Source organism: Protomyctophum parallelum, assembly GCF_964188405.1.
Source record: "Protomyctophum parallelum genome assembly, chromosome: 12".
Lineage (NCBI taxonomy): Eukaryota > Metazoa > Chordata > Actinopteri > Myctophiformes > Myctophidae > Protomyctophum > Protomyctophum parallelum.
The window spans coordinates 25,105,201-25,132,231 of record NC_139712.1 but is presented as its reverse complement, the minus strand read 5'-3'; the positions used below and the strand labels follow the sequence as shown (position 1 = coordinate 25,132,231).

At 43.4% G+C, this 27,031-nt stretch overlaps 2 protein-coding genes across 3 annotated transcripts in view; both read left to right on the top strand.

Annotated features, from left to right (window-relative positions):
• Positions 1–5,407, top strand: part of LOC310867913 (uncharacterized protein) — a gene marked incomplete at its 3' end in the record, with an annotated part of 28,503 nt that extends 23,096 nt beyond the window's left edge. For both annotated transcript variants that reach the window (XM_083778082.1, XM_083778083.1), the window contains exon 3: positions 4,017–5,407. In XM_083778082.1, coding sequence (XP_083634208.1) covers positions 4,017–5,407 — 1,391 coding nt within the window. The remainder of the gene's footprint in view (positions 1–4,016) is intronic.
• Positions 5,408–18,693: 13,286 nt separating this feature from the next.
• On the top strand, positions 18,694–20,176 carry LOC310868023 (ATP-dependent DNA helicase PIF1-like). Its single transcript, XM_083778227.1, has 2 exons — positions 18,694–18,774; positions 18,991–20,176. Exons 1-2 carry the CDS (start codon positions 18,696–18,698, stop codon positions 19,986–19,988), a joined length of 1,077 nt encoding a protein of 358 aa, XP_083634353.1. The 5' UTR covers positions 18,694–18,695; the 3' UTR covers positions 19,989–20,176.
• The last annotated feature ends 6,855 nt before the right edge of the window (positions 20,177–27,031 follow it).

The window sequence follows — 27,031 nt, the reverse complement described above, 5'->3', positions numbered from 1 at the left end:
CGGAAGCTGTGCAGGCAGCCCCTCGTTTTTAACATAAAAAAGATGTGAAAGCCTACTTTCCTCCTTCTAACACTATGGATCAGAGCTAACGTTATTCCAACTCCCAGTAGCAGTTCAAGTACCCGACCAGATGACATGGTTTCTAACTAAACGGTTATGGCCAAATAAAATGTAAAATCTACTATGGCTGTTACTGTATGTCCACAGAAGAAACACAGAGGTGTTTTCTTATGGTCATGTCACATATTTGCTGCACCAATTGAAGCCCCCCCCCCCCAAACCCTGTAGGATGCATTCCCCAAAACTCTCAGAGACATGCCCCCACCATCCAAACCTTCAATATTACTTTCCCCAGCTATTTATTTTTATTTACTTAGTGTTTTTCCTTTAATAAAGTTGTTTTTGATTCATGTCCCCCTTGTAAAGCATTTTTGGGTACTCAGAAAAGCTGTATATAAATTAATTTTGAGATATTATTACTACAAAAACAATGTTAAACTTATGTATTCACTATTCATTGATTCACTAGTATACCAAAATCCATTAAAAAAATGGCTCTCTCACAGTTCTTGGGTCAAATAATGATATGCGATTAAAATGTGATTAATCGAGATTAACTACAAAGCCTCTGATTCATTAGATTAATTTTTTTTAATCGAGTCCCAGCTCTAATTAATACCTGTACGCTATAGACATTTTATTTAAAGACTTTTTATTTTTTGACAAACTGGACTAAAACCTTTTACTAAAATGACTAAAACTGACTAAAACCCTTAGGAGTTTCCGTCGACTAAAACTATCAAGGATAGAAATGACTAAGACTGACTAAGACTAATTAAGCATTTTTTCAAATGACTAAGACTGACTAAGACTAATTAAGCATTTTTCCAAAAGACTAAGACTGACTAAATCTAAAAAATGCCTGCCAAAAACAACACTGCCTCAGGTCTACCATTCTAAAATTTAATTTAATAATATTTGGACTGCTGGACAGCTGACAGTAGGCTCTCTTTACTCTTATGTCAGCTGTCCAGAAGTCCAAATATTATTAAATTAAATTTCAGAATGGTAGACCTGATGCCTACCATACCAGGCCTAAGGCCTACCATTGCGTGGCACATCTATGCACGGAATGTCTATGTTCACAGGCTGTTGTGTGCGGCGTAGAGGAGCAACTGAGCATGTGCAACACCACTTCTTACACCATGGTGTAAGAAGTGTCCTTTGGGAAACCGGGCCCCTATCCGGATATTATGGGACCACAATAGAAGACTTTTGTGTTAGCCTTACATTTTATTCTATCAATCAATGTATCAATATGCATAGCCATCATTGTCTCCACCAGGCCGAAGGCATGGGGAGAGAGTATGTTTTGCACTCCGTCCGTGTGTGCGTGTCCCCTTCCGTCCGTCCGTTACCAGCTAATCTCCGGCACAGTTGGCCCGATCCTTGCCAAACTTTGCACACACACTCCCTGGATGCCAATGACGAACCTCTGCCCCAAATATTCCTCAACAGCCTGTTATAGCGCCACCATGTGGCCAATTTAGGCAAATCACATTTCTGTAGATTACTCGTACACATTTTATCAATACATCACACAATTCGGTATACACTATCTCCATAGTCATGTGATCAACAGGGATCTGCACCATTTCCCATCTTCCATCCTGATTGGCTAAGATTGGCTTCCAAAGCTCACATGATTGGTTTGTTTTGAACAAAATGCCACAAATCACAAACGCAGTGTGCCATTTCCGTGAAATTATACACACACATTTCCACTAGGCTGAGGAGGACGACATGCCACTTTCCAAATCAGCCTCACTGGTGGCGCTATAACAGGGCAATTCCTGTTTTTACCAATAACTGCATCGATCTGTAACATCTCTCCACATCTGTCGGTTATAGTGCCACCATTTCTCTAAAAAACACATTGTTTATGTTAGTCGCATTTCATCCAAATCTCACGCAAATCGGTACACGTGATCTCTGTTGTCATGTGATCAAGACGAGTCTGTTGGATTTCTCAGATTCTACACTGATTGGCTAAGATTGCCTTCCAAAGTTTTCAGTACAAAATGCTGCACATGTCCTGCTCATCCAGAATTCTATCCTCAGAGATGCTATGAGTGATCTGGCTCTGCATGTTTAAATTACTCCTAAACATTTTTGCCAAGCATCACACACACTCCTATCCTCCTGGTGGAGACCTGTGCCCAGAAGGGCACTTTTTCTAGTTAAATATCCCAATACACAAAAAAAACAAAACTAGTATTTTAGTGGCCATAGGCCAAAGCGTCTATAAAGGGGTTTAGCTCAAGCTAAAGTTAAGTTGACATCATGAAACAGAAGCACCTCCAGCAATTAAAGCCAGAAATACCTGAATAAAGGAAAACAGATTATTTTTAATGGGGTCTCTTGAGGCCGGACTCTCACATGGAAGGAAAATATTATGATATTTGTGGGGCCTTTTTCTGACTTTATTGATTAGGTATACAGTGGACTGACAGGAGATGGGTTTAGAGATGAGGAGGGGGTTGAAATGCAGCAATGGTCGTTGCCACATTACCAGCCTAGGTGCCCGGACAGCTACGCCAGCCACCACGGCCAATATTTACATATTACTAAGCACTTGTCAAGTCATTCAAACAGCTGAGCAAGGGATAACTAATGCCGTGGTCATTGTTGATACATAAATCACTGATTGGGTGATTAGCGGAGCGGAGGTGGCATGATCACCCTGAATTAACACCCATAATTTAAACTGCTGCTGCCAGAGAGGTTTTCCACTAAACTTTGAAAAATCATAGAATGTTATGCATTGCCACGATCCTCCCACACGTGGTCTCAAATTGGTGCAGTAGCAATAATCCATTGCAGAGGTAGACGGTGTGGAATTGAGGCTGCTTCAGTGACTCATGCCAAATGAAAATGTATTGTGTTCAAGTTTCTCCTCCTGACCCTGTAGACTCGATCAGCCGTTCTGTTTTTATTTTGTTAAGTTGTTAAAAACATTATAAATATAACTTTGAATCGAAATTGACGTTCGATACAGTGTATCGAAGTCACCAGCCAACTCGCGATATTTCATTGCATGCACAGCCGTATGTTTATTCACCCCAGAACGTTTCTCACAGGACGAGTTTTAGCCGGTCGGTGTCGGACAGATTTCAGTGCAAGGCAAGTAACTTGAAAGCTTAAGGCCTATTCATAGTCTGGATTTTCGGTGGTGAGGTGACCACCGCTCCGGTGGTGAGCTGACCACCGGAGCTGAAATAACGTTGAGCGGTGGTGAGTAAAAACAGAGAAGGGCTGGAGCGGTGGCGGTGGTTTGCGGCTCGTGACTTCATGTTGTAGTTCAGTGGTCATCTAACCACCGAAAATCCAGACTACGTATGAGCCTTTACAGTCTGCAATTTAATAATCTGTACAAAACTGAAACATGACCATGCCTCGTACCACATTCTATTAGATGTTAAAAAAGAGCCACGCCATAAAAAAACATTTCACATTTTAAACTATGACCACGTCATTATGCTATGATTCTCTTACTTTGGAGCCGACATACATATGTGTACTGTATACAGACAAATACAGTTGTATGTGGCTTGGACTACTCCTTAGCTCACAATTGATTTATGGATTGAATACTTAAAAGCACTTTAAACCGCACAGAGGTACAGTAAACAATTTAGTCTAAAACATGATTAAAAATTAATATTTGTTCTGTCAACATAATTATTGTGTTGGGTAATATAACTAAATATATCATTTCGGGTTACTTTTTAAAATGTGTATCTTTCTAGAATCTTACAAAAACTTTGAAGCCTGGTTTTGAGTTTTCAAAACCACCTGTAATAACCTTACTAAATAACCTGTGCTTATTTAGTAAGTGTTTTGTCAGTCTTAGTACAGTAGGTAAAAGCTTTTGTACAAAGCAAAGGAAGATAGAAGAAAATAGATTTACATTTTAGGAATCCAGTGTTTACTAACATCTTATGTTTTGTTCCTAGCCAGTGAAGTTGAGTACAACTCCCCACACTGCTTTGAAGCTGAACTTGAATCTGACACTGAAGTCACTGAAGATGGTACGGAGGCCACTGAAGATGGTACGGAGGCCACTGAAGTCACTGAAGATGGTGCGGAGGCCACTGAAGTCACTGAAGATGGTGCGGAGGCCACTGAAGTCACTGAAGATGGTGGGGAGGCCAGTGAAGACAGTGATAATGATGGGGAGACCACTGAAGACAATTATGATGATGAGGAGACCACTGACAGTGACTCGGAAGAGACTGAAGAAAAACCTTTCCAGTGTAAACATTGTGACAAGAGTTTCAGTAGATCAAATTATTTCAAGATACACCAACGTGTCCACACTGGAGAAAAACCTTTCCAGTGTAAACTGTGTAAGGAGAGTTTCAGTAGTTCATATCACCTCAGGAAACACAAGCGTTTCCACACTGGAGAAAATCCATTCCAGTGTAAACTGTGTAAGGAGAGTTTCAGTAGTTCATATCTTCTCAAGATGCACAAGTGTGTCCACACTGGGGTAAAAAAATTCCAGTGCAAACTGTGTATCAAGAGTTTCGGTAGTTCATATCTTCTCAAGATGCACAAGAGTGGCCACACTGGGGAAAAAACATTCCAGTGTGAACTGTGTATCAAGAGTTTCAGTAGTTCGTATCTTCTCAAGATGCACAAGAGTGTCCACACTAAGGAAAAAACATTCCAGTGTCAACTGTGTAAGGAGAGTTTCAGTAGTGCAAATCTTCTCAAGATGCACAAGAGTGTCCACACTGGGGGAAAAACATTCCAGTGTGAATATTGTGACAAGAGTTTCAAATCTTCAAGTAATTTGACGACACACCAACGTGGCCACACTGGAGAAAAACCTTTCAAATGTGAACATTGTAACAAGAGTTTCAGTGAGGCAGGTACTCTGAAGAGACATCTTCTTGTCCACACTGGAGAAAAACCTTTCCACTGTGAACATTGTGACAAGAGTTTCATTAGGTCATATCTTCTCAAGATGCACAAGTGTGTCCACACTAAGGAAAAAACATTCCAGTGTGAACTGTGTAAGGAGAGTTTCAGTAGTGCAAATCTTCTCAAGATGCACAAGAGTGTCCACACTGGGGGAAAAACATTCCAGTGTGCATCTTGTGACAAGAGTTTCATATCTTCAAGTAATTTGAAGACACACCAACGTGTCCACACTGGAGAAAAACCTTTCAAATGTGAACATTGTAACAAGAGTTTCAGTGAGTCAGGTACTCTGAAGAGACACCTTCGTGTCCACACTGGAGAAAAACCTTTCCACTGTGAACATTGTGACAAGAGTTTCAGTCAATTGGCTCCACTGAAGACACACCAGTATGTCCACACTGGAGAAAAAACAAAATAAATGCAAACAATGTGACACGAGTTACAGTCGGTCAGATGACCTGAAGACACACCAGTGTACTACCCAAACTCAGATTTTTTTAAATGGCCGATCTAGCAGCTCACATGTGAGCTTATAGAGGGTATGCGCTTGCATAAAGTGAGTGGCAAATCGAGTGGCAATGTGAGTTCAATGTCAATTATTATTTTAGTTTTTGTAACTTTTCTTTTTCTTCCCTTTTTTAGGTTTTCTTAGCTCAATTGCACACGAAGAAACTGAACTTTTAACATTCAGTAGATGTTCTGTGGTCTGGGGTTTTCTGGCTCAAACAAGTGCTCTCATTTCCCTGTGGAGTGTGATGTAAGAGCCTGCAAATCCCATGATTTGCCAGCAGATATCACTGTTTTGCCTGTTTTCATTGCAGCTCAAAAGGCTTCGCAGACAGAGAAAATCCAAGACCACAGAAAATCCACTGAATGTTCAAAGTTCAGGTTGTTTTAAATAAATGAATGTCATGAAACCTTTAATGCAATCCCATAAGACTTTTCTGTTTGGATGTACTGTATGGGCTCTCAAGGCCATTAAGTGTTTTTTTTTTTTTTGCCACTCAGTAGGCGTTCCCGCATAACCTCTGGGTATTGATGTCATGCGCATAGCCTATACATTTTAAATGTTCACCATTTTGATTTGATTGGTTTTACCCAAAATAGGGTTCAATTTAATGATTGTGTGAATTAAACCATGTAGTTGTCAGTCATTGTTGCCCCCCTACATCCATTCGGCTGCACAGAGCTCATCATGTCCTAGCGTTAGACACCACCTAGCTCCATGCAGCCTACCTGCAAACTCTGATCTACTTATGGGCTCAGTGTTTCTCAGACAGTTTCATGCCAAGGACCCGCAAATTGAACTGTATTCTGTGTGAGGGTCCCCCATGAGAGACGATTTGTGTTGTTAAAAATGTTAATGTGTCCCAAGTTGTTTTAAATTTTTTTTAATCTTTCAAAAGTATCAGATCTGCAGAGCTTGTAGATCAGCTAGTTTAGAAAAGCTGAATTATAAGATAGTGGTTGAACTGTTATTAAAAGGTAATACCATAATTATTCAACATTTTAATATGTCATTAATATACCATAGAAATAATTAAAAAGTATGAAAAAAAACTAACATTGTGAATCACATCTTGATGACATCAAGATACCAAGCCGGGCCCCAAAATTATGTTAATTAGTCGGGCCGGGCCGAGCCTCGGGCTCAGTGATTTTCCGTGATTCTTTTCTTTCTCCTTTCTTTTCTCCCTTTTTTTTCTAAGAATGTTATAATAAAAATGGCAATTATGTTACTTGTGTAATGTGCATTGTGTATAGCCTACATGTATGCATTTATTATGAAGAGGGCTGCGCTATAGGCGATTCACTTGTGACAGGAGGACGACGAGTGGAGGCGGGGGGCACATTGCATTTCAGTACTTCTGGTTGCTGTAGAATGTGAGAGTGGGATTTGCTTTATTTTAGCTGTAATTTCCTCCTTTTCTAAACATGTTGTTCATCACTTCATTATGAACATTATTTTATTTCAAATTATTATAATTTTTTCGATATCGATATTTAAATAATATTGATTATTTATCGCGGGAGGACGTATTGATCTATCGCAATATCGATATTTCAGCACACCCCTATTAAATACGTGGCCTAAATACCGCTAGGTACAATACCCTCGTCTCGAAATAATTATACGTTTTATCTGAAAATGTATAAGCTATATCATGGGCAACTGGTGGCCTAGGGGCTACATTAGGCCCCCAAAATCACTTAATGCGGCCCGCAGGTTAATAACATGACCCTCTTTAATTACTTCAGTCTATACTGTAGCTTAATGACTAGTATTAAAATGTTATTGTATTTATATATATATATATATATAGTCGACTAAAACAGCCAGTTTAATTAAAGTATAATGTGTTGACAGACAGACCATGCACATCAGTGAATATAAAACAGTTAATGGTGTTGTTCTACTGTGTCACCAGCAGATGGGGGTGTCATACAATTTTACCCCCAGACCAAAGTAGTTAGTTGTGAAACGTCATTGGTTTGTGGGGAACTCCTTCGTGTTTCACTGTATGATCCATATCACTCATCACAATGCTTTTACTGTATCCTCATTTGCACAAAGACTAAATTGTGAAATATTCTAAATCTCCCAGCCGGCTCTTAAATCAGGCAAGACTTTATTATAATGAATTGCATTTTTGTAGTGCTTTTCCAAGTGCTCAAAGCGCATTACAATGGTTCATTCATTCATACATCGGGAGGTGAAGCGGTGAACAGTCGACGCCAGCGTCCTCACTTCCCACATTCACACCCCAATGGTGGCAAGCTAAAACCGACTGACTCATTGGAGCCAATGTGGTGTTCAGTGACTTGCCAAAGGACACTTTGACATGTGAACACCCAGCTAGCAAGTCATGGCGTGATTCGAACCGCCGACCCAGGGATCACTGGACGACCTGCTCTACTACCTCTGGGGCCACAGACGCCCTTAGAATTGAATATATTGTGTCGTCTACTCCAATAACCTTTTCTGATATTTTCACAGTTGAACCTATTTAAATTAAAAGTTTGCTGTGTATAGTAATACATTACACACACACATATATATATATTGTATCAAGTAAAATGTCACCACAGTAACAGGGGTCTCCCTGTCTCTGTAATAAACAGAAATGAGTCCTCTCTCCTACTATGTATGAGTCCTCAATTCAATAGAGCCCCCACCCCCCTTAATAATGAAGACAATAAATAATAAATAAACAGTGAAATCACATACAATCGTTAATAATTATATGACTTTAACTATGACGAAAAACAGTCCACACTATTGATCCATAATGTATAAATGATAGATAAGGGTTCAGGACAACGAGGCCTTTTCGTGGAGGGGTCAGAATTAAATTTGGACTTAGACTGTTTTTCGTCTGTGGTACTCATATATGCTTTTGCAAAGTCTTCATTTCCAGCCATTGCACTGCAGTGCAAAACTGAACGGCTGGTTTCTTGGGACGGTTACACATACGTTTTCCATAATGTTTTAGTAATATTACACTTTTATACTCATTTTAAAGCAGAAATAACATGCATTTTAAAACTGTTTTTAATATTTAATATATTGTCTATGTCCCTCAAACGTATTTCTAATCATCATCATTTTTCGACCGCGGTCGAGATCATGGATTCCACAATGCTACGCCAGACTTCCCGGTCCTTCATTACCAACCCCAGTTCCTGCCTACTGAAGCGTGTGTCTCTAGCGATGACACCAGGGAACGACAGCTTTCTACCTCTGGTCTGCCCTGAGGCAGGACTCCAGAGAAGAAGGGAAGATATAACCTCATAGCTCTAGCATTATATACCATTGTTATGTAGCATTATTTCTAATGGTTTGAGCCTCAATCACCACTCTGATATAACTAGTCCTTGTCATTTCTTTCTGGACTTTGAAAGCAGTTTTAGCTGCAACACCACAATGTCCTGAGGTGTTGGGGGTGCTGATATGCAGATTATTTAATATTTGAGTCATTATAATACTGATGAAGATAAAACCAGGCTTGTTTCCATTCCATGCCAGCTTGGAAAATCAACAATGGCGGACATTGTAAACAAAGTTTGGAACTGAAGACTGAAGAAGAGGAGGAATTATCCATATGCAGACCACGGCCATCTTACCATAAGTTAATGGCAAGGTGCTATCTAGGTGCAACGTCCAATGGCAGCCCATTCATCCAAACAGAAAAGTCCTATCTGATTGTATTAAACAACATCAAACTCACCAACATTGCAGCTGTACGGAAAGCTTGAATTGTTCACTTTCTATCTAAGTGTTTGTTTCATAAAAATCCACTGTAGACATGTTATGAGCTACTTTGTGTTCTTGCAGGTGATTATTTTTCTAAGTGCTGGAGTTTGGAAGTGCTCGCTGGATATCACACAACTTGCCCTGTGTACCATGCAATTCAATTCAATTCAAAGGGCTTTATTGGCATGAGAAAACATACGTTTACATTGCCAAAGCAGAAAGAACAATACAGCAATACAATCAAAACAAAAATGATGTACATTTGAAGGTCAGAATCTTCAATAGATCAAATTATATGTACCAAGATCACTCAATGCAGGTATAGTGCAGGAATATACACAATGATCAGTCTTTAGGATGGTTGTGTTCCATTTGATATCCTTCTCCTATCACAGCAACTCACAAATCTTGCTGCTGTGTTTGCACATTGTTGTACTTCGCCCAGCAGATATGGGAGTTTTTTGTCATTGGTCATGTTTTCAAAATCTCTGTGTGTGGTTGTAATCTGTGGGAAGTATGTGTCTCTGATGTCTTGGTACAATGGACAGATGGTTAGGAAGTGTAGCTCGGTTTCCACTTCATTTAGTGTGCAGTGGGTGCATAGTCTGTCTTCTCTCGGGATACAGGTCTGCCTATGACGGCCTTTCTCGATTGCGAGACTGCGAGACCATGCACCTGTTTTGAATTAGCACATAATGCAAGAGGCAGCAGGACATTGCTTTACTGAAAACGAGTGCTTCCAAACTCTGATGGAAACATGGCCGCTGTCTGCAAATGGTCAATTAGGCTATTCAAAGTAGGGTGACATTGATGACATCACGATGAGGACTAAATCAGTTGAGCTGTTCCTGCAGAGCAATTTCCATTAAAGCAGATATGAAAGCCTGATTGTTCAAAATTGGTTATTTGTGGGGATAGAAAACAGTTGAAATGAGTCTTGGTTTGATTGGGGCAAACTACAGCAACACCATAATGTCAGTGAATAAGCTCTTCTCGCATTCATGAAAGCAGAAGTTCGACCGGCCTGCCCCAGTCTCGCGCTAGCACCATGGAAATATAACATTCAAAAACCACACCCGTGTGAAGTGAGGGGCGCTCTTATCATGCTATGATTAGGTGATGTAATGATGATATGTAAAACAAACGGTTTCAAAACAAACATTAAATTCTCTGTATTGTTAATGGGATTTAATGTTTGTGTTAGGGACAAGATGATGTAAATCATTGTCAATGGCGTTTTTAAAACAAACATTGAACTAAAACAAACATTAAACCTGTGAGGGGCTAGCGTCCCTCTAAAATAAATAAACAAATAAAGGTGTAACGCAGAAACCTGTGGCCTGTAGAATGATGAAGGGCGTCTACGTTTATATGTATATGGTCCAAATGGCCAAAAGAGGTGGCTGAAAGGTGCCTGAATAATGCGCTTTATATTAACTTTACAATAAGTGAAGACATGGATAATAAGCCTCGAGTCGACCTAAGGCAGAGTACTTATATGTATAGTCCGTGGATGTGTGGAGGCAAATGGAGTGCTGGTAAGCAAACGTCCGCGCCTGTCTGGTAGGTCTGGCTACGGCTTTAAGGGGTGAAATCGCCTCATGCACTGCATGGGTGAGCAACTCAATGCACGTGGACGTCTCTATATAACTATAATGGTATACAAATGGGTCCATTTGGTTCCACTGGTAATATACTCTCTTGCACTTAAAACAACATTCAGCATTTCTACATGTGTACACAGAGCCTTCTGGTGCTATAATGCCTATAAGCCCCCCAGTTCAGTTGGGGACTATACGGGGTGTGGCTTTAAGAAGTCAAACAGGTGTTTAGCTGCCTGGCGGAGAGGTCAAAGATCACGCTCTCTCTCTCTCTCTCTCTCTCTCTCCTCATTAACCCCATGTGCCCTGACGGACAGACAGACAGACACACGTGCAGACCCAATTAAAACACTTAAAGGTCTTTTACAAGGTAAACAAAACCACATGTGCACACACACACACACACACACACACACCCCCCGTGTGACTCCACTACATGTGCCCGTCGGCTCCCATTTTGTAATAAATTGGCTGAGGAAGAGGCTAGAAATTGCACAGGTGAGGTGAGGTGAGCTGATTAGGAGCCTGACCAGAGGCTCGATACCGGGCACTGTACTCCCATTTATAGTAGGATACCACATTCTTAAAAAAATATTTTTTCAAAATGTCTCTACTGTGTAATTTGTATTATTTAATAGGCCTACTTGAGTATTTACTTGAGTAAGCCTAATAAGCCTTCAAACATCAGGTATAGGCCTATAGGCCTACATCAAACTATAATTCACCGAATGTCTGAGTGTGTGTGACTGTGAGTGTGTGTGTGTCCGACCGCATTTTATCTCCTCATTATCTCCTCATTGCCTGCACCAATCGCTCCCACTTTTCACACAGGCATTGACCATATGAATATGGAGGGCGTGACGGAGCCCTTTTTTCGATTTGACACATTAATGATTATTAATTAATTTATTAGTGAATTAACCTCGCACCCTCACACACCTCCGCCCCTTAGCGACACCTGCATCACAGGCCACCGTTCTCACCGTTACCCCACTGGCATGCTTCCTCTAGCTACCGCCGCAACACAACAAAGAGTGCCCTATACAATTTGGCGCCGCGTGTGTGTGTGTGTGTTGATCTGCTCCACACACACCACCTCAGGCCCCTCCCCATCTGGCTACTGTCCTTTGCATGGACAGGCGAATGAGGGTTGAGGCGAACACTCCACCTTAGTAACAGTAGCCTACGCATCGATTCGACACAATTACTACATACATCAAACAACATGCCACGAACAAAACGACCATCACTTTCACTTTCTGGAAGCTGCAATGCAAAGCGTCAGTGTCTCACTCGCGCTCCTGCCCGTACCAACAACAACCAGTCCACCACTAACGCAACAGGTAAGCATTCCGTCTCATGTTGCTTCTTTGCTTGCATGCCTGTGTATCGAACAAGTTACCTCACAATTTACTTCACGCACGCACTACCCGTGTACATTAACTGCAAAGCGTATTCCACTCAGGACCGCAGGCATGACAAAATCCCCACCCCCCGTGTGTGTGTGTGCGATAAAATCCACGTAAGAATCTTTGTACTATTAACAATAACACAGTCTGACGGGCGCCACCATCTTGCTCAGAGAGAGCGCTGAGTAGTGAGCGGAGCGCTGCGAGCGCAGCCTGTAGACCAGAGCCGTTTAGAGAGAGAGAGTGACGACAACAACCCGTGTACATTAACTGCAAAGCGTATTCCACTCAGGACCGCAGGCATGACAAAATCTCCACCCCGTGTGTGTGTGTGTGCGATAAAATCCACGTAAGAATCTTTGTACTATTTGTAACAACATAGTCTGACGGGCGCCACCATCTTGCTCAGAGAGAGCGCTGAGTAGTGAGCGGAGCGCTGCGCTGCGAGCGCAGCCTGTAGACCAGAGCCGTTTAGAGAGAGAGAGTGACGACAACATACCGTTCAGTGACCCATGAAGCTCCGTGAATAAACAGTGAACGGGGTTGTCGCAACTCTCTCCTCTACACGGCGCTGCAGCCTCCGACAGAAAGACGGGAACATTGTTGAGCATAAACGGAGTATACCCGATTTAATGGGAAACACATTGTGTAACAAACGCCGACACTGTTGTATGTTGTGTGTTGTGGACCGGTGCCATCACAGATTAACATGCCGCCCCCCCACCCCCCCCCCGAAAAAGAAGTGCCAAAGCCAACTGCAGGGCAACAGAAAATACTAGCAACCCTATTTTCTAAATCTAACATCATCATCTGCTAATGATGATGATGTGTGCTGCTGTTCACAGCCTACCTCCTTTATTAACAGTTAAAACTGGCAGAATTATTATAGATTTCATATAGCCAAAATAATATGTAGTATGAATGTTTATTTATTTATTTTATTTTAATTTATTTTGCTACCTTTAGTTATAATAATAATTTCTTCTTCGTTTTCTACATGAATATAACCACAGTATAACCATATAAAATGAAATTGGAGTTAAATGCTGCAATTTATAAAAATGGCAAAATATGTTAAACGTCGCTGAAGTGGGACTCACCTTTGTCCCTGTGTGTGTGTGTGTGTGTGTGTGTGTCGTAAAATGCATAGTGTCACTTATCTGCTAAGCAGGAAGGTCAAAACCCCCAGGTGGTCTATTTTAAGACCCTAAAGATAATATCAGATCAAATATCACTCAAAAGAATTTGGAATCACTGTCTTCTCAGCCATAGATTGACTTCCTGCCTGTGGAGGGTGGAACAATTGATATGCAAATAGACTTCAGTTCAAGGCATAGCAAGGCACCACTGTTACGTTCTTAGCTTACACATGTGATGATGACTACTTCTATCTATGTGATGTATTGCCAATGTGTGTGACTGCATGTGCAACTATCAGCAAATTGAAATGTAAGGGAAGATCGAGATAGTGTGTGTGTGTGTGTGTGTGTGTGTGTGTGTGTGTGTGTGTGTGTACCAGTGTCACACCTCCCCCACTCCCCTGCTGTATGTGTGTGTGTGTGTGTGTGTGTGTGTGACTGCATGTGCAACTATCAGCACATTGAAATGTAACGGAAGATCGAGATAGTGTGTGTGTGTGTGTGTGTGTGTGTGTACCAGTGTCACACCTCCCCCACTCCCCTGCTGTGTGTGTGTGTGTGTTTGTGTGTGTGTTTGTGTGTGTCATTGCCCACACATTGCCCAGAAACTACTCTCCTTCTCCCAGTCAAATTGTATATACCGTACTACATGTATCACATTACCTTCCTTCCACAGATGACATGTTCTCATTACTTCTCATAACACAATATTTACATTTCATCCCTACCTTCTCAGGTCAGCACCATGCGGACAGTCACCACACAACGACACACTTCCCCTCATTGGAAAGGCCTCTGGCCACAGGTAACTACTCCTCTTATCCCCTGTACTGCATTTTTGCTACTAAACTCATTCACAACATAACCATAAAATATGTCATCATGCACACAACTCTCTCCATCACTATTAATAACTCATGAATGCTACACATTTCAGAACCTGCTGACTTCAAAGGCGACCCTAACCCATCCACCACCAGTGCTACTGCTCCTCCCCGTGCCCCAAATACACAAACTAGACCAAAGCGGAAAACCAAGTTCAGCACAAAAAAGAAAAAGAAAAAAATGAACCCCACAACAACCCCAAACACTGTTTCACTTGACACGCAAAGGCGTGCTAGGACAAACGCACAACAACAAGCTCGCACAGCAGAAACACCTGCCGAACGTCACCGCCGTCTACATGCTGAAGCTACTTCAAGAGCTACTGCTCGCGCAGCTGAAACACCTGACCAACATGAGCGCCGTCGACGTGCTGCTACTACTGCACAAGCTACTGCCCGCGCAGCTGAAACACCTGCCCAACATGAGCGCCGTCGACGTGCTGCTACTACTGCACAAGCTACTGCCCGCGCAGCTGAAACACCTGACCAACATGAGCGCCGTCTACGTGCTGCTAATACTGCACAAGCTACTGCCCGCGCAGCTGAAACACCTGCCCAACATGAGCGCCGTCGACGTGCTGCTACTACTGCACAAGCTACTGCCTGCGCAGCTGAAACACCTGCCCAACATGAGCGCCGTCGACGTGCTGCTACTACTGCACAAGCTACTGCCCGCGCAGCTGAAACACCTGGCCAACATGAGCGCCGTCAACGTGCTGCTACTACTGCACAAGCTACTGCCCGCGCAGCTGAAACACCTGCCCAACATGAGCGCCGTCGACGTGCTGCTACTACTGCACAAGCTACTGCCCGCGCAGCTGAAACACCTGCCCAACATGACCACCGGCAGCGTGTTGACACTACTGCACACGCTACTGCACGCGCAGCACTGTACTCTCAGAGGTTGGCTCAAACAACGCAACAAGGACGTCGCACAGCATGTCCTGATGACATGCAATACTTTGATGAGACTCTGTATGATGCCACACACACACTCGGCACAGTCAGCCTTTTCGAATGCTCCAAGTGCTCAGCATGTGGCGCATATTGTTGGAAAGAGGAGAGACCAGGATTCTGCTGTTCCAATGGTCGTGTCGATCTCCGTTACGACCCTGACAGCCCCAAACCAGGTTCAATCCCTCCCAAACCTCCACAGACCATCAGAGAATTATTTCTAAACCCACAGTTTGTGCGAGATGCCAGAAGGTACAACAACGCTCTGGCTATGGCCTCCATTGGAATGACACAACCCCAACCAGAACCTGGCTTCAACCCAACCCTGCGTATTCAAGGCAAGATGTATCATACAATTGGCCCTCTACTTCCTGAATCCGATTCTGCTATACCCTGTTTTGCACAAATCTATGTGCATGATCCACAACATGAACTACGCAACCGCAGAGCACACCATTCGAACCAAAACCTCGACGAACACCTACTGGAACAAGCACAGGGGGCATTGCACAACTGTAACCCTCTCATACAACAGTTTAAAACAGCTGCAGAACTTGCTGCTAAAGATCCTGCTACAGAGATGTACATCAACCTCAGTGCCAACGCTCCACGGAACATCCACCCAGGTTTGTAACTCACAACACTTTCACATTCGCTACACCACTCCACATGACACTACACATCCTTGATCACAATATCGCAAATACAACCTTTCACAGACATTACTACAGCTACTATACTCATTCCAGAGACAATTTTCACAACACCCTCCCCCCTCTCCACACAGGTACAGTCAACCTCCCAAGTGGCACAGACATTGCTGTCATTGTTCCAGGAGCTACAGAAAACCAACAGTTTGGACCCATCGACGTACAGATACAACTTCGGAGTGGTGGGCCAAAGCGGATCCACCCTCTTCACCCACTCTATGATCCCCTCAGTTATGTACTGCTCTACCCTGAAGGCAACTATGGCTATCATCTCGCACTCAATCAACGACTACCTGGTGGTCGACAGGGGATCACTGCCACAGACTTCTATCGCTACCATCTTCAACTACGTGACCCAGCAACTCACTTCAATTTGTTCCTCCGTGCAGGTACTTCACATAACACATATATGTAATGTACCTAATTCCACACTTACAACTACGCAGTACAATACCTCCATTCACATACCCTCATTCCACATATTTTGCATTTGCCTCCACCCTAAGCCCTGCATTTACAACATGACATTGTCTTACATTTACTATTTTTCTTACAGGGAAACTGAGCCAACAGTTTGTATGTGATCAGCAAGTGAAAATTGAGGGCCAGAGACTAAAATTCATGCGCAAAAATCAGAAGACACTCAAAGCAGAAAAGTACAAATGTGTACAAGATGCCATTGCATCTGATGAAGCCATCCTTCCAGGAAGGATCACAATACTACCCTCTACTCTCTACGGATCACCACGTTGGTATACACACCAGTTCCAAGACGCAATGGCTATCGTTCGTGAAAAAGGAAAACCGGATTTATTCATCACTATGACCTGTAATCCAAAATGGAAGGAAATAACCCAGTCACTTCTGCCAGGCCAACAGCCTCACGACCGCCCTGACATCATTGCACGGGTCTTCCACATGAAGTGGAACGCGATGATCAACGACGTATATAACCAACAAATCTTTGGTCGTGTAGATGCATATGTCACAGTCAAAGAAACACAAAAACGCGGACTCCCACATGCACATGCACTGTTCACGCTGCTTCCTGCTGACAAGCCTCGCGTCCCTGCTGACATTGACCGCATTGTATCCGCAGAAATCCCCGATGCCACCACTAACCCTACACTGCATCGTGTGATCGCCAATAACATGATACATGGACCATGTGGTGCACTGAACATGACTTCTTCCTGTATGGACAAGGGCAAGTGCACAAAAGGATTCCCAAAAGAATACAGGACAGACACAGCCATGTCTGAGAGCTCCTACCCTTTATATAGGCGTCGAGAAGAAACACATGGAGCACCAGGCTGTTCGTTTTTGAAGACTGGCAGGGGTGGCATACAATTCCTCATCACCAACCAGTGGGTTGTTCCATTTAACCCATACCTATCTCTCAGATATGAGGCTCATATCAATGTTGAGGTCGTGTGCTCTGTCACTGCAGTCAAGTATCTCTACAAATACATTGACAAAGGTCCCGACGTATGCATGGTCAGTGTTGATCGCTATGATGAAATCACACAATATGAGGTGGCACGCTACATCACTGCCTCTGAAGCTTTCTGGAGGATTTATGACTTCCCTATCCAAAAGAAATATCCACCTGTTGAACAATTGGCAATCCATTTGGAAGGAGAGCAACTCATCACCTTCAACAATGACGAAGATGCCCAGGCCCTCATTGATTCCGGACCACCGCATACAACTCTCACAGCCTACTTCACAGCAATGCAAGATAATCCTGATAAGAGACACATCACTTACCCAGACGTCTTCAAGCATTTCTCCTTCACCAACAAGACGTTCAAGCGCAGGAAACAGAGAAGGAGTGGTGGTCATAACCAAGACCAACTGGCTGACACAATTGGGCGCATTCCTGTACTTGCCTTTACTCCTCACAACACTGACCTGTACTTCATGCGGATGTTGCTCTACCGTGTTCAAGGTCCAACCTGCTACAACGACCTTCGCTCTGTTAATGGAGTTGTGCATGACACATACGCTGCTGCCTGCATTGCACGAGGCATCTGTGAGGATGACCATGAAGTAGACATGGTTATGGAAGAAGCAGCATTGGTTGCATTTGGCCCTAAGCTACGTGAGATCTTCGCACACATACTCATATTTGTACTAAGGAAAGACCACATTCAATTCTGGCAAAGACACAACCATTCCATTTCAGAAGACCTCACACATGCTGCAGGCCTTACCGAACCAAATGACAACATACTCAACCAGGTACTTTTGGAGATTCAGCAGCATCTTGAACGATATGGATATGACCTCACTATCAACTTCAATCTCCCTCAGCCAAATCGTGATCTCATTCGACAAACCGAACCCCATGACATCCGACATGAGACACAACACAATGTTCCTGAGCTGCAGCGTTACATTGATGCAACACAACACCTTCTAAATGACAAACAGAGAGCAGTTGCAGATTGTGTCCTGGAAAGTGTTCAGAACAACCGTGGCAAGCTTATTGCACTTGATGCAAGTGGGGGTACTGGAAAGACCTTCACACTTACCTTCATCCTTAAATCTGTGCGTGCAGATGGAAAAGTAGCCCTTGCAACAGCCTCAAGTGGAATTGCTGCAACATTACTTCCAAAAGGAACCACCTTTCACAGCCGCACCAAGTGTCCCATTGTACTCACAGAGGAGTCAATGTGTGCTATCGGTACTACGTCCAGTACAGCAGAGCTCATCCGTCGGTGCTCTCTCTTCGTCATTGATGAGGTGTCCATGATGGATCGCCGTGCTGTTGAAGCTGCCGACCGCACATTCCGGAAACTCAGGGACTGTCCTAACTCACCATTTGGAGGTAAGACTTCATTCAAACGTATACACTTTATTACTGTACATTCTGACGGCATGAATGACTATATTGTGGCCTTTTTATGTACAACAATAACAGCTGCCAACACCTTTGCCAGCCAATCTTCATTACAAGACAAACACAACTACAAAAGAAACACAATATAGTATCACTTCCATAATAATTGTCTATAATGCAGCAACTTTGTTATTACACTCTCAGGTATTACCACCATCTTCAGTGGAGACTGGCGCCAGATCCTACCAGTCGTTCCCCATGGCACACGACCTCAGATAATTTCACGATGCCTGAAGAGTTCCCCTCTCTGGAACCATGTTCAAACCATGAAACTCACCAACAACATGCGCATAACACATGCAACAGCAGGGAGCATGGAAGATGACACTTTGTTCCACCAGTTTCTGCTTGATCTGGGCGAGGGGAACATCCCCACTATTCAGGATAAGGGAGAATTTACAGTCACAATAATGGATCGCTTTCTCATGCCAGGATCAACTCTGCACGAAATGGTCGACTGGGTATTTCACAACCTTGCACACAATATGACCGACCATCAGTGGCTTTGTGAGAGAGCAATCCTCTGCCCAACCAATGCAGAAGTGGACACAGTCAATCAATACATTGCCCACAAATTCCCAGGTCAGGAGCACATCTTCCACAGTGTGGATTCTGTGGAACAACATGACAACCATCAGTACCCAGTGGAATTCCTCAACACACTTTGTCCATCAGGCATGCCACCACATCGCCTGTCACTGAAGGTCGGCATGATCATAATGCTACTGCGAAACTTTGACACAGTACATGGCCATTGCAATGGCTCACGCTACATCCTGAAGCAAGTCCGCCCACATCTTCTCCTAGCAGAGCTGGTAACTGGGGTCCATGCCGGCGCCCAGCTACTCATCCCTAGGATACCTTTCTCACCGTCTGAGAATATGTTCCCCTTCACACTCACCCGCAAACAGTTTCCTGTACGCCCTTGCTTTGCCATGACTGTTAACAAGTCACAAGGTCAGTCACTGTCACGAGTGGGTGTATACTCTGTGAAAGACTTCTTTTCACATGGACAACTCTATGTGGCAGCAAGCAGAGTTGGCAACCCCCAGCAACTCCGAATCTTGCTAATCAATGAGGAGGACAACACCAAACGTACCGACATGAACAATGTTGTATACAAAGAAATATTAACACATTGACCATCAAACTGAACTGCTGAACATTTCCTCTTTCACTGGGCCAAGCCACATACATAATAACCACATTTGCCCATGAAACTACCGGTATATACATACATAAATGCAATTACTACACTACTAACATGACAATGACTGTTTGACACTTTCAGTTCTATATATGACTATGATGTACTGTTTTTCCATTTCCAGTGAACAAGTCTATATTAAAGCAATTCTTCCTCAAAATACATATATCAATAATATGATCTATTACATCACATTACCCACACTGTACATTTGGGAATACCTGTGCGACAGTCCATACTTTCTATGCTGCATGTCAAACTGGGGTCTTTCATACTTTTCAAATGGGGGTCTGTGGGCTAATAAGTGTACATTTTACAGTCCTAGCCATGAAAACATTTCCCTACCATGCATTTATACAAATACTGTCGATTCCTTCATTTGACTTGAGATAAAAGGTTAACGTGAGTTTTGTTTCTGACTGTTTTCTGCTTGCTTATTTAGGCTATTTTCATTACATTCCCTTTATCAATCGTATCCTAAGAGGAGATCATTCACAACCCGTGATATAAATAATTCGTAGCAGTGATAGCGATATCTGACCGTTACATATGGTCAGATATTACATACAACAAACATGCCACGAAGAAAATGTTATCTCCTTCCTGAAGGTAGCAGATATGGTGTACCAGCATACAATAAAGTAACATTCATCTTAATTTAATTAATTTGCGTTACAATAAAAAACATCTCCCCGCTGATCACGTGTCACCACCAGTGAAATGCATGTTGGGACAGACACACATTAATACTGGGACACATTTCTCTGCGCAACAGACCCACACGGGAAAAACAACTTGGACCCAGATACTACTAGCTACTCTTGCGTCAGTCGACATAACTTCTTCTTTGGGAAGCATCGCAGCCAACGCGCGGGTTGCGTGGCACAGGCACCTGAAAGCCAGCTCTGACAGTTCTGATGGGGGCATGTTAACGTGAACGAAAAAATTCAATAACTTCCATTTATAGACAGAATATCACCACCAAATTTACATCACACATCAATGGTGTACTTATGATTGTACTACAGCATTTCCTTATTAAACTTACGTTTAATTAGCCTACTTTTGTGCCCAACCCAACTTCACAACACCATCTGTAAACAACCGCCCCCCCCCTATCACATTACCCACACTGAACATCATTTGCTGTTCATATATTCAGAACGGGTAAGGACTAGTGTTAATAATGCATCATTTAAAGTTATGGTCTGTCTGAGGCAGCTATTATTGTTGAAACTGTGCCTTGAAAGATTTAGAATTAGGTTAAAGACGTGTGTGTGTGTGTGTGTGTGTGTGTGTGTGTGTGTGTGTGTGTGTGTGTGTGTGTGTGTGTGTGTGTGTGTGTGTGTGTGTGTGTGCGTGCGTGCGTGCGTGCGTGCGTGCGTGCGTGCGTGTGTGTGTGTGTGTGTGTGTGTGTGTGTGTGTGTGTGTGTGTGTGTGTGTGTGTGTGTGTGTGTGTGCGTGCACACGTGTGTGTCTGTCCGCGGACAATGCAAAAAGTGTGACAGATGACAGAGTAGGCGTGACAAGAGAACATCTGACTCCTGACTCCCTCTCTCTCTCTCTCTCTCTCTCTCTCTCTCTCTTTCTCTCTCTGTCTCTCTCTCTCTGTCTCTGTCTCTCTCTGTCTCTCTCTCTCTCTCTCTCTCTCTCTCTCTCTCTCTCTCTCTCTCTCTCTCTCTCTCTCTCTCTCTCTCTCTCACACTTCGGGATTTCGAGTCTGTTTCTCGGCAGAGCGAACCAACAACCCCTTTCTCTCTCTCTCTCTCTCTCTCTCTCTCTCTCTCTCTCTCTCTCTCTCTCTCTCTCTCTCTCTCTCTCTCTCTCTCTCTCTCTCTCTCTCTCTCTCGCTCGCACACACACACAAAGGCTCGCGCACGTTCACGCGCGTGGCTAACAAACAAACACACACGCCGGCATTAAAAGTTGTTCCATGGACCCACTCTCTACGGACGACAAGAAGAGACAGATTAACCAAACCAACAGCTGGAAAGTGATCGCAAGAGGAACGGACTTTTAACACGTTCACAAAAAAAACAATCCATTCCTTAATTAGGCCTAATTAAAAAATAAGAATAATAAAGGACTGGGAGAGGGCGACGAGGCGAGAACGCCGAGATGCGATGAAGAGGAAAACCCATCCGAGGATCAGGCGATCATTACAATAATTCTGAACCCATGGTTCTTATTTTTTCAGCAAGAGATCCTCATCGGTTTATTATCGTCCAAAACGGTCTCCATATCGTAACAGAGTTTAGTGGAATCAACGGAGCGGGGCAGCAGCAGGAGCGCACTTTATCCGCTCTCTCCACGCCGAGCGACGTGCGCACCCAGACGGCTACAGCCCAGCCTGACCTGCCGGTGTGCTGTCTGGATTAAATCATCTCTCCATCATCATATCAAAAGATTTTTTTTTCTCTCTTATTAATGTTAACTTCAGGGGTTATTTTATTTTATTTTATTTGTTGGAGGGGGGCAGGATAAGACCCGCGGACACATGTTTTATGGTTTCACATTTTGAATCCATTGTGGGGAATTATTCGTAGCCTACACAACACATGTTTGGATGATGGTGGTGGTGGTCGTGCGCGTCGCGGCTGAGGTGTGCGCGGACACACGCACGCAGCAGTGATGGTGGCGGTGGTGCCAACCTAAAAGGAAAACAACCCAACTATATCCGAAAACCCACACGAGAGTTTTTCCACATGTAAGTGCACTCCAAATTATTTGTATACTTTTCTGCTGTATGAACTGTATAACTATATAAGCTGCTACACAATGGAACCAAATGGACCACTAATCGGTCCCATTGTGTCGTAGAGGCTACAGTGTTGTTATAGAAATATTGGTTGTGATATAATTAATTATAACGTTGTGTTGAAGAGCTTTTAAAGCAACATAGCAAGCAGCCTGTTTGTTTTTGCTTTATATCATCCTCCTTCCTATACCATCATGGGGGACTGGGAGTGATAGTGCGTATGTGTGCGTGCGCGTATATTAGATAATATTTTCCACTTTGCTCTTATGTTGTCTGTTGTACAGCGGGGCGCGTGCGTGGTGACTTGGTAACAAGGATCTCGCACCGTTTCTGTTTAGTTTTAGTTTTTTAAATCAAGGATGCATATTTTTTTTGTTTGATGTAGCCTATCTACGCATATAAGAAAATAGGCTATAGTCTAATGTTTTGTTATTTCTCCTTTTTCCCCGTAATTAAACATGAATTTAGCTGTGCGTGTGCGTGTGTGCGCGTGCGTGCGCCGCGCGTGTGATAAGAGTGTTTTGAAGGTATTTAATGTCATGCAGCTGTCTAGCTTTATCTGCGTGCTGTTTGCTTTGATAATCCAATAGTTCATACAGTGTTATCATTATAATAGTATTGGCCTGTTCTCAGCATTGTAAAGCACCTTGACCTAAATACAATAGACAAGTATATTATATTATAGTAGCCTATATAATATAATTATTCATTTATTATTATTATTATTATTATTATTATTATTATTATTATTATTATTATTATTACGGGCAGAGTCCTCTATTGTTGTTCTACCTTTTTTTCTCCCGCCACGTTTTGCAGCTCTGGCAGTTCTGTGCGGCAATATGGTAGAGGGTCATGGGGAAACGGTCAAGAACTGAAGCTCACAGTCGATCGTCAAATAAACTCTGACCTATAGATCTCCCAATTATATGATAGTATGAATTATACAGTATGATCCACTCTATTGTTATCATTATATCTGTGGCTTGGTAGTTACGGTATACGGCAGATTGGTAGGCAGGTAGGTATAGGTAAGCAGGTGGATATATATAGGTATAGGTAGGAAGGTATAGGCAAAAGGGTAGGCAGCTGGGTACAGTATATAGGTATAGGTAGAAAGGAAGGTAGAAAAATAGTTAGGCAGGTGGGTAGAAAGGTAGATGGGTAGGTAGGTAGGTGGGAAGGTAGGTGGGTAGGCCTGTAGGTAGGTAGGCAGGTAGGTATGTAGGTAGGTGTGAAGGTAGGTAGGTAGGAAGGGAATTAAGGTAGGCAGGTAGGTAGGTAGGTAGGTGGGAAGGTAGCTAGATAGGTGGGAAGATAGGTAGGTAGGTAGGTGGGAAGGTAGGTAGGTGGGTAGGTAGGTAGGTAGGTAGGTGGGAAGGTAGGTAGGAAGGTAGGTAGGTGGGAAGGTAGGTAGGAAGGTAGGTAGGTGGGAAGGTAGGTAGGAAGGTAGGTAGGTGGGAAGGTAGGTAGGTAGGTAGGTAGGTAGGTAGGAAGGTAGGTATGTAGGTGGGAAGGTAGGCAGGCAGGTGGGAAGGGAATGAAGGTAGGTAGGTACTGTAGGTAGGTAAAGGTAGGTAGGTAGGTAGGAAATTAAGGTAGGCAGATAGGTAGGTATAAAGGTACGTAGTCAAATAGGTAGGTAGGAAGGAAATTAAGGTAGGTATAGGTACTGTAGGTATGTATGTAGGTATAGGAAATTAAGGTAGGCAGGTAGGCATAGGTATACTGTAAGTACTATAGGTAGGTACAGGTACTGTAAGTACTATAGGTAGGTATAGGTATTGAAGGTAGCCTACATAGCAAGGCAGTTCAGGAGGTAGAAATACTGCTGACAAACTGGTCAGCTCCTTTCATGTCTCCAGAATGGTGCGTGTCTGCACATGCATGCATGCACGTGCATGCGTGTGTGCGTGTGTGCGTGTGTGTGTGTGTGTGTGTGTGTGTGTGTGTGTGTGTGTGTGTGTGTGTGTGTCCAGTGTGATTCACAGACAGAAGTGGGCTAGGTCTCATACAGTAGGGCCTCAGACATGAATACGTGCAATAGGTCTGGTATACAGTGAGGATCGCGGCATGCTTCAATGATCAGCAAACAGTGCATGGGGACTGAGATGAGTCAATAGGCCTCTCTACCCACAACACTCTGACAACAGGTGCTGGGAAGCCTCGCACTGACTGCCTAGCATTCATTGCATACGTTGCTCACTCTCTCTCTCTCTCTGTGTGTGTGTGTGTGTGTGTGTGGGTGGTGTTTGTTCAATGTTGAATCGGTATACGACTGACCTTTCCTCTGTGTTGACCGGCGACAACAAAGACCTGCCGCCTTGTCTCACACTGATCCTACCGTCCTACTGACAACACTGAAGCAGAGGGGGTCCCTGTAGCTGTAGGGCGTCGCAGTCCCGCCCCTTTTCATGACGACGCCAGGCCCAGGAAATAGTTCCCAATGCATTTTTTCCATAGACATTTCAAATCATGACGACAAACACAATATTTTTGGACCATACAAATAATTACAAAGAAGAAAAACAACACAAAAAAGTGTTTTCTTTGTTCGGCCCAAAACATTGTGTTTATTGTCATGATTTGTCACGACAAGAGTTGGCTTTCTCAAAAGTCTATGAGGAAAATGAACGGGGATTTATTTTCCGGGTCTCTCGAGGGGGAGGGACTGCGACGCTCTATATGGGGATCCCTATAGGGGGGTCCTCAGAGTTACTACAGATCAGATCTTTGTATGATAGGAACCTGTTTTTGTAAATATATATATTTCTTTAAATTAACCACTTGAACCCTATAGGTTCCCTATAGGGTATGACATCATCGCGCGTGATATCATCATCATACCCAGAAGTTATGCGGGAACGCCTACTGAGTGGCAAAAAAACCTACTTTCTGGCCTTGACAGCCCATACATCCAAAGAGAAAAGTCCGATCTGATTGCATTGAACAACGTTAAACGACGTTAAACTCACTCTTCCACTCACTTGGCCACTCAATTTGCCACTCATGCTCATAGTTGCCCTCGATTCTGACTTTTGCCGGAAATAGCCGATCTACAAGCTCGTTAGATTTGGTTGCAGAGGGAGGAAATGGAGCAGACCAAGTACAGAGAGCCAAAGGTCAGGTTTACTAAGTGTTGAGGTTTTAAGTAACGTCTGCAAATATACTGAATGAACATGAATCCAACATATTAACAGAAAATATAATGTGTAAACAAACACACAAACAACAAGAATGCCATAATTGCCAGCTGCAGCAAGCTCTCATTTATGAACTAAAATTAAAATGCTTGAAAAATCACTGCTAGAGCCATACAAATCTTCTGTTATGGGGGTATATGTAATTGGCCGTCGACCCCCATCTGAAAATATGTTGTTCCAGACGGACCCCCGAGAAGCAAAGATTTGAGTTAAATATTATTAAATATTATATTCAAACATTTGCGACACATTTTAAAGATTTTTCAAAAATAGCCATCTGCTATTTTATTTTCAACTAGACCTGTACGTGCCTGTCGCAGTCATCCACCGGCCTACTTGGGAACGATGCAACTTGGGAACCTAATGATATACGTTGTCATAGCACCCGTCAGCCAGTGTCCCACATGGAGATATGATTGTGTATGTGCCTGTGTGAAGACTACAAACTGAAAAGTGTACTTGGCACGGGCCCAGATTCAATCAGGATGGGTGGGCGGGCCGACCAATCAGGATGGGTGGGCGGGCCGACTGGTGGGTGGGATCCACCTGCCGGCATGCTTCGTCCAACCAGTAACAATTAACCTGCCAACCCGCCAGTCCTTCTGTCTGTCTTGTCGCTCCGCACACTGGGAACCATCACCGCTTTACTGGAACTGATTTACAACCCTATAGCTGCCTGCACGCCCCAGCTGGCTGCACTAATCACCTCTCTGTGTGTGTGTGTGTGTGTGTGTGTGTGTGTGTGTGTGTGTGTGTGTGTGTGTGTGTGTGTGTGTGTGTGTGTGTGTGTGTGTGTGTGTGTGTGTGTGTGTGTGTGTGTGTGTGTGTGTGTGTGTGTGTGTGTGTGTGTGTGTGTGTGTGTGTGTGTGTGTGTGTGTGTGTGTGTGTGCGTGCGCACGCTTTCTGGCCTTGACAGCCCATACATCCAAAGATAAAAGTCCGATCTGATTGCATTAAAGAAACGTTAAACGATGTTAAACTCACTCTTCCACTCACTTGGCCACTCAATTTGCCACT